The sequence below is a fragment of the Phyllostomus discolor genome, chromosome 13 (genome assembly GCF_004126475.2).
Source record: "Phyllostomus discolor isolate MPI-MPIP mPhyDis1 chromosome 13, mPhyDis1.pri.v3, whole genome shotgun sequence".
In the NCBI taxonomy this organism is placed as follows: domain Eukaryota; kingdom Metazoa; phylum Chordata; class Mammalia; order Chiroptera; family Phyllostomidae; genus Phyllostomus; species Phyllostomus discolor.
Window position 1 is genome coordinate 51,683,085 of NC_040915.2, and position 8,552 is coordinate 51,691,636.

Genomic DNA, 8,552 nt, shown 5'->3' on the forward strand with positions numbered 1-8,552 from the left:
GGGAACAGGAGTCCAGCACACCTGGAGGCAGGGCAGGTTTGAAAGCATTGGGCTTGCCCACTGCCTCCCTGTTGTCTAGAGTAGTCTTATGCTTTGGTTTGAGCTAAATTTGAGTGATGTGAATTCTTTTGCTGCTTAATAAAGTAACCTCTAGGTGTTAATAGGATGTGAAGGCAAACAATCGAAATAAATTACCTGCACAAGCAATGTGAGCTTTTTGTTTTATTAAAGTTCAATTCAGGTCAGCTAGACCTACTTATCAAATAGGTTAAAGTAACAACTGCTGTGAGCTTGAGCAGTTCTGCTCTCACGCAGTAATGTCTTTGCTAGTGTCAAGTCTGAATAAAAAGGGTTCACGAGCTGGGCTTAGCTGTGTGGGTGGGGCTGTGTGGGGGAGGGGGGGCTCCGCCATCCACCACAGATGAGAATAAGTCTACCAAGACATGATCTGCTTGGGAGGAAAGGTGGCCGATCTTTCAAAGGCAAAGGGTCAGGAGCCTGTTCCTCAATGGGCTTTTATGGGGTTCATTTACAGAAGAATTCAGGCAAAGCTCATTAATCACTTCCGGGCAGTAAGGATCAAGCAATAGATAACAAAGAACTCTGAAGGCCTGTTTTGAGTCAGGGTCAGATAGCTAAAGAGCTGTAAAACTTTGAGGAACAAACTTCTTGCCTGGACCCTTATCATTTAATTGAGGGCATTTTAAACAAAGCAGGTTTCACAGGATTTTACATATTCTTTCTTAGGCCTGATTGCCCGGGGAACCGCCCTTTCCAGCACAGGGCTGCACCACCCTCTGTGGTTGTTTCAGGCTTAGGTGGAGCAAGGGAAGTAAGGCAGCCAAGAGATTAGGAGATTTTCTCGCAGACAATGAGGACTCAAGCTATGTCAAAGCCGAGGGGCGAGGGTCCATCACCCCCTTTTGCTGTAGCCCCCAGAGTCCTCCCTTGGGGGCCTCCCACATGATCATGCCTGTCTTAGGTTATTCTCCCCTTGGGGAATCTTACCCGTCATTGGCTAACCGACCAAGCATTGGGGGCCAGCTATGAAGTAAAAGAAGCAGAAGCAATGCTCCTGCCAGGGAGATAAGCTTTTGTCTCCTTGGTGGCTCACGGTTCAAGGTCACTCTCAGCCTTAGCCTTGGCAGGGGTTACAGCTTCTGAAACAGGCACGGTGGTTCCCAACACTTTAACCTGTCATTCTATTTTTTAATATATATTCATTTTTAGAGAATTTGTATTTACACAGAGGGGGAGGGAGGGAGGAAGAGAAACATCAATGTGTGGTTGCCTCTCTGGTGCCCCCCAGTAAGGACCTGGTCCACAAGGCACGTGCCCTGACTGGGAATCAAACCGGTGACCTTTTGGTTTGCTGGCTGGCGCTCAATCCACCGAGCCACACCATCCAAGGCTAACTTGTCATTCTTAAAAGGAAGCAGTTTAAAAATCCCAGTTCAGGAACTCTGTGGGGATGAGGGTGTTCCAGCCTGAGATGAGAGGTCACACTGAAGCAAAAGTCAAAACATCTATCAGATGTGTCAAGGACTTCAAGTGGCATCCAATTTGTTATGGAGAACGCGGGTCCTAGAAAGGTGGAAGACCCTGCTGCCTCCCAGAACATCCTGCTCCAACCAGTGGGCCCTGAGGCTTGGGCACCGCACAGCCTGCACAGGTTCACTCCATTGCTTCAGCCACCTCATCACCACCGTCTGAAAGTTCCTCCTCGCCCGATTCTCTGTCTAGTAAACAGCTTTTTGTGACAGACTTCTGGATAGCTTCCCGCTCTCCTGGAGAAAAGCAGACAGCATGGATGAAAGGTGTTTTTGAGTGTGACCCCTTACTCAGCCAGAATAAGGCTGAGTCCCCTTGCTCAGTGGACACTGGGCTGGTGTTGCTCACCTTCATCAGTGCAGTTCTGCAACAAGATCAACAGCTGTCTCCTGTTGTACTGAATCAGGAACTTCTGACACGTTCTAATTGTACCTGGCACAGGAAAGCTTTGTGGTCAACAGCTTGTTCTCGGCAGGAGAGGAAGACCCACCCCGCAGTCATGAGTTCGCTCTGAACCTGTTACCTATTGAAAATCAGCCATACCGGATGCACGCCTACCTCCCACATGTAGGGTGTTGAGAAAACACGGGTAACGGTGTCCTTTGTTCTCCAAGTGTGTGATGAAGGGGAGAGCTGACCACACCAGCTGGTAGAAGTCCTTTCGGCATCGAAGGAGCACTACTCCAGTATAGGCATTGAGGTATCGCACTACAGCAGGGAAAAGAATTCACTTTGGAAAACTGGAGATTCTCAGAAGCAAGTTAAAAATCTTAGGGCAACAGAGCCTACTATGTGCCAGAGGCTGTTCAAGGCAGTGGCACTTGAGACACAGTAAAAACACTCCTGAAGGAAACATTTTAGGACAGACCATTTATGAAAGGGGGTTGGAGAATATTGAGTGCCTTGCACACTGCTCAGAACTGGTGAGTGAATTCAGAATTTTAGATTTAGTTTTCAAGAGAGGAAGGGAGGGAGAAAGATGGAGAGAGACATCAGTCTGTTGCCTCTCGCTTGCACCTAAGTGGGGACCTGGCCAGCAACCCAGCCATGTGCCCTGACTGGGAATCAAACCGGTGACTCTTTGGTTTGCAGGCTGGCGCTCAATCCACTGAGCCACACCAGCCAGGGCTCAGATTTTTCTTTAAATGTTCCAATTCACTGATTTGTTAGCTCAATAGACAGGGAGTGGGGAGGTGGAGATCCATCTTTCTCAGAAAAAAACCCTTGGCTGAAAAATGGTTCTGTGGCTAGATTCTGTAGGTTCTTGTAGCAACTGACATAGAATTGTGCCTAAGTGCGTGTAATTCCCCAGTATCCCATGTGGAGCACATGGTGGGTAAAAGGGAGTGAATTTAGATTTGTACGGCTCTCAGGAGGGCCCTCTTCTTCCCCCTCTACAATTGTGTCTTCTGTACTTTACAGGCTCTATTAAGGGCTTTTCAGGGTTCTGTTGAGTATTTTTTTTCTTCCCATGTGAATATAACCAGTCACCCAACTTAAAAGTAACTCTGCTACCCTCATTTGTTTCTGACCATCCTATTAAATTTAGTCTCAATCCCGAATATACACGTCAAGTAGTTACAGGGGACTCCTACCCACAGTTCCATTGCCTTCCGCAGCTCTCTGCCTAACTTTGGACTCGTCCAGAACTGGGCTCTGGACCCCAGGAGCCTAAGGAGGACCACATCGTACAGACAGGGATGGTTCATCAGGCTTGGCAGCTCCAGGGGTCGTTTGAGCCCTTTCTCTCTCCCTCTTCCAGCCCCTAATCTCTCCAAGGCCTCCCGCTTCCCTCCCCCCCACCCCCGGTCGTCCCTGTTCCCCAGCACCCACGCACCCGCAAAGCCTATGGAGCAGGCGGCTGCACCGAAAGTCCCGTGTACGCGAGCAATCGTGTCCCGCACAAGGCCGCACAGCGCTCGGTCATCCAGACTCAGGCGGCAGCGGGGGTCGTCAGACACCACTTCGCAGAGTAGGTACCTGCGGCAGGCGAGAGGGAGGTGAACGCAGGGCCTGGGCAGTGGGACAGGAAGGGTACTGAGGGTACGCTTACCTGTGCTTGAACCGCACCATGGCGACTTCCGCCCCTGGCTTTTCTGCCTGCAACTGTAGTCTTCGCAGTCTTGCAGCCACTCAGAGAGGGATGCCGGATAGGAAGGCGGAGCCATAATGCTGAGAGGCTGAGTCCAGGGTCAGTCTCCTTCAAGCCCCTCCTCCATTTGCCTTGGCAGAGCGCAAGCGTACTGCTGAGTTCCAAGCTTCTTTGGTTGTCTCCCTGTGGTACTCCGCATTGGAGCAGCTTGAGGCTGTGCTGGGTACTTCTCCTCCACGCCCGAGTTTGCAATACTGCGTAGGATGCAGCTGCTGCTTGTGCGTCCTTCGGGAGGTTTACTTTCTATAACATTGCAATAGTTATGTATGCACTTGTATTCTCTCCCTAAAGCTGGGCGATGGAATTCTTGTATTTACAGGCCAGGGACTGACCCATGCAAATCAAACCCTTTCAGATTAGGGCCCGGTTTACTTTTTCCCATACAGCTAAGCATGTTATTACAGTTGGGGCTTTTCAGCAACCTTACGGAGGCGGGAGTGTTGTCTCGGGTTTTTTGTTTGTTTGTTTTTGGTCGTTATATTTTCCAGTTTTTAAAAAGCACAAAGAGGCAAATAAAAATAAATTATACCCCCATCACTGGTTGAGAGAGAATAATTTATCATATGGTGTATTTTTCCCCGTTATTTCTCCCGTGTGCCAGTGGTTCTCCAAGTGCGATGCAGGGACCGCGGGGTTTTCCAAAACTCTAAAGTCAAAATTACTTTCATGACAACAGTAAGATCTTATTAGCCTTTTTTACTCTCTCACATTGGACAGTCAAGTTTTCCAGAGAGTACATGACATGCTCTGATATCACTCTAACAGCTAATGCAATTGTGTATTGTGTTTTAAATATTTGTTTTAATATCCATGGTAAGTGTCTATATATCCCACAAAAATAAATGTTCTTTGGGATCCTCAATAATCTGAATGCAGAGGGGTCCTGAAACAATGAAAACAGTTTGAGATGAGAACTGCTGCCCTATGTATTATGTTTTTCTTTTCTTTTCTTTTTAAGAATAGAATCGTACTATTTAGTACTCTTTTTTGCTGCTTGAAAAACTGTACGTTATTGAGATAGCATACGTGAAGTGCATATAAGTGTACAACTCAATGAATTTTAACATATGTATGGACTTGTGTAACCACTGCCCAGATTAAGAGAGCATTTCCAGCAACCAAGAAGGGTCCCATGCTTTCTTCCCAGTCCAAATTCTTTCCAGAAATAGCCTCTATTCTGACTTCTATTATGAAAGATCAGTTTCACCTGTTCTTGAACTTTCGGTAAATACCCAACAGCGTGTGTGTGGGGGGGGGGGGGCTGTCTCCTTTCACCAACATAATGTCTGTAAAATTCTCCTTGTTTGACCATTTTTATGTCAAACGTTCAGCGACATTATCTCTCAGCTACACAGTATTGTTTGCATTCTTTGGATGTACCACTGTTAAACTGGTCAATATTTCCATGATGGATGTTTATATTAGTTCCAGATTTTCTTGTCATACCCAGCACTTCGATGCGCACCCTTGTGACTAGGTCTTCATACCTATGCCTGACTATTAGTGGAATTGTCAAGGACTTGGCTGGCCCTGTGAGGTCCATAAAGGGAAGCAGGTTTCACAACTGATTATTTGCAAGATCTGAAATGAGTCCTCAATTTTCCCATCTCATCTTTCACCACCTTAGGGGAGGGATTCTGAGGAAGGAAGAGGGGCATGAGGGGAAGCAAAAGAGCAGTGGCCCTGCTGAGAGAACAGGGTCTGCTTTTTCTTTTCACTCAAGAACAACCTCATTATCTTAAAAAAAAAAAAAAGTAAAGTCTCGCCAGCGTCCCCTTTTCACCAGCAGGGGGCGTAGGAGGCCTGTAGTGCGTAGAGAAAGACGGCCCCAGTTCTCCCTTCTCCCTCGCTTCCTTAAAATAATGCCCCTAATACTTCCTAGCTTTCAACTCACTTCACCTCAACATTTTATGGGAAGCAGTTGGGGCTCAGATCAAATTCACATTCAGTAAGATGCAGGAGAATTCTAACCCAAAGCCATCTGTCTCCAGGGTCCTTGCTCTTAGCCACAGGCTGATGTCCTGTGCAGGCTTCTCTTGTCCACTTCGTGTAAAATGGAGAGACGTGGGTTCAAATCCCCTCTTCGTCACTATGCAGTCACATGCTGTCGGGGGGATTAAATCTTGTCTGTAGATCTCAGTTTCCTCATCTGTGCAGTAAGAAAATAATGGTTCCGCCCTCCGTGGGTGCATGTAAGATTTAAACGAGTTAACGTGGGCAAAACGCCTGGCACAGTAAGTAAACTCTGTTTTGTTATTTTATTTCTCTAGCATAGGGTTTGCAAAATATATGTTTTTACAATTTATTTTTTTATCGTATTGTTCCATTACCATTAGTCCACCTTATATACACCCCTCTCCCCGCCTCCCCTGTAATCCCCGCGCGTTGTCCCCGTCCCTGAGTGCTTTTCAAACTCTGTTTCCAATGAATGATCTACTCCTCCCCCCAAGGCCCAGCTCCTGGAAGGGAGCTCCCTCGGGAGGACCTGGAACCCCCTCCTCTGACCAAGCTGGGCCTCCTGCCGGCCCCACGAGGACCAGGATACCGGCGTGAGCCCCGCGGGTCCCGCGGCCGAGGCGGGCGGCGCCGGCGGCGCAGCCGGCTCCCTGCGGTAATTAGCCAGTGCCGGCTACGGCTCCGCCAGCCTCTAATTACACGTCTCCTAATGAGGCCGGCGGCTGTTTGCAATCACCCGGTTCCCGCCGCGCCGCGCGGGAGGCCGCGGGGGAATCCGCCCAGGAGGCGTGGAGGGCGGCGGCCTCCTCCCGGCAGCGACATCCGCTCGGCGGTGACCGCTGTGTGCCCCCGCCGTGCGCGTTCCCGGAGCGCCGGGCGGCCGCGGGCGGTCAGTCCCCTCGGTCCTCGCCCCGCCGCGCCGCAGAGCCGTCATTAGCCGCGGTTCCCAGGTGAGTAAAGGGACTGAGACTGGGAGAGGAGAACTCACACAGGCACCAGCGCACGCAGGAAGAGGCTAATAGTGATCTCTGTGCCCCCGAGCCTGTGCTCTGAACCGAGTCAGGTGCTGCCTGGATCCCTGGGGTCTACTACTCGCTGTCGCTGTCGCTGCTCCTGGGACACTCGGAGCAAGGTCCCACACCGGGTAAAGGGGAGAGGAGGGAGGGGAGCTCAGGAAACCGCCCTTGAACGCTTCCGCTTCTCCCCATCTGAGGGTTCCCACGCTCAATTTGTGCTTTTGGATCAGACACGAAACCGGCGATTAATTCTGGCAAGGCCTTTAAAACTTACTTGAAACCATAAATCACACAACCCATTTCACAGACCAGGAAATCTGGAACATTCCCTAAGGAGGTGGTTGGGGCAACTACGAAAATGCTCCGGTAAGATAGGGGTGGGAAGCTACACCTGTTAACCTTGTTCCCGGGCCTTCAGGGGAGGGGGTGGGGTTCCAGAGTAGCTGGCTTTATTCTTCATCTTTATCTTAACGGGCTACCTTTTGTTAGGCTCCTACTACGTACCAGGCAGTGAACACTAAGCACTTCATGTGTCTGACTTCATTCCGTCCTCACATCGACCCCATGAGGGCAGGGCTCAGGGAGGGAAATGACTTGCCCAAGGTCACCCAGTCCTTTTAGTCTGCGGAAGACCTTCTGCCTCACCCCAAAACCTGTGCTCTTAACTCCATGCTGTCTACCTCTTCTAGGATCTGGGACCTAGAAGGATGTTCAGAGAAGGCAAACCCAACTGGGGTGCCATTCCGAGGTGCCTTTGGCCTCTGTGGGGTCCCTGCCAGATCCTGGATGCTGCCGTGGTGGATGGTGGCCGAGGGAAATTGTGTCTGCTGTAGCATTTTGTTAAGCAGCTGCTGCTCATTAGGGGCTCCTGCTCTTCTAATCCAATCAACCAGTTCCCTGTAAAGCCTTTATGGGGACAATCTGGCTAAAATTAAACCCTGCATCTCCTGGCCAGGGGCCTGGGGAGCTGCCATCTCCTCCAGGTTGCTGGGGCAGACACAGCCCTCCCTGGACCTCAGAGCCAGAACGTCACCTCTCGCTCCTCTCTCCTCCCTCCTCCTCCCTGCTCTGCGGACCTCTTTCCCCTTCCCTCGCCTGCTGTGACAATGTGCTCATCCAAAAATTAATTGAAATTACAAGGGTACTACTGTTTGACCCAGCCATTTCTCTGCCAGGAATTTGTCCCGCAGAGATGCTTGCATTTGTGCCAAGTGACAGGTGAACAGGACGTGTCTGGCAGCATTGTCTGCCAGAGCGAAAGGCAGCTAGCTTCGCATAGCTCATCAGCTGCAGAGCCGGGACGTGGACCAGGCAGTCCATGCCCTTTACCAGCATCCCGTACAGCTTCTGTGGCTCTTACGTGCTTGGGAAATTTTCGACAGGTGGCACAAAAGCTGTTGATGGTGGTTACCTCTGGTGAGTGGAGATATGCGTGTGACATAGGAGGGGGAACTCATTTTTACTGTGCCCCCTCTTGAACTATTTTATTTTTACCATGTGCGTATGTTAGTTTCATCATTTGGAGGAGTTACTGAGCCCCGCCCCCCAAACTCTGTTTATTAGTAATCCTTGCCTCTGGCCTACACGTGGGTACCGCCATTATTCCCAGTTTACAGGCGAGGAGGCTGTGCCCGCGCAGGTGGTCTAGCCAGGCCACAAGGTCAGGAATGGCACAGAGGGGCTGGCTCTCAAGCCGGTGTTCGTGCCTCTAACGTATATTATCATCCTGCGCTGGGAAGGTTCAGAGGAACGTGGTTACAGCAGGGACTCGGGAGCCAGTTTGCCTGGGTTCAAGCTCTAATTTAGCTACTTACCAGCGTGTGACCTGGGGCAAGTCACTAAGCGAGCTTCAGTCTCCTCGAGGACCAAACGACTTC

At 50.2% G+C, this 8,552-nt stretch overlaps 1 protein-coding gene across 1 annotated transcript; it reads right to left on the reverse strand.

Annotated features, from left to right (window-relative positions):
* Positions 1 to 207: 207 nt before the first annotated feature.
* Positions 208 to 3,784, reverse strand: POP5 (POP5 homolog, ribonuclease P/MRP subunit). The gene is made up of 6 exons (XM_036014399.1): positions 3,605 to 3,784; positions 3,389 to 3,531; positions 2,110 to 2,259; positions 1,900 to 1,983; positions 1,187 to 1,787; positions 208 to 370 (listed from the first exon to the last, which is right to left on the reverse strand). Exons 1-5 carry the CDS (start codon positions 3,622 to 3,624, stop codon positions 1,675 to 1,677), a joined length of 510 nt encoding a protein of 169 aa, XP_035870292.1. The 5' UTR covers positions 3,625 to 3,784; the 3' UTR covers positions 208 to 370; positions 1,187 to 1,674.
* Positions 3,785 to 8,552: the final 4,768 nt, after the last annotated feature.

Coding starts and splice junctions, on each gene's coding strand:
- POP5 (XM_036014399.1), bottom strand. CDS start 3,624: ATGGTGCGGTTCAAGCACAG. Junction 3,532..3,604: donor ATGGTGCGGTTCAAGCACAG/GTAAGCGTACCC, acceptor CGCCTGCCGCAG/GTACCTACTCTGCGAAGTGG. Junction 1,984..2,109: donor CAACACCCTACATGTGGGAG/GTAGGCGTGCAT, acceptor TTCCTGTGCCAG/GTACAATTAGAACGTGTCAG.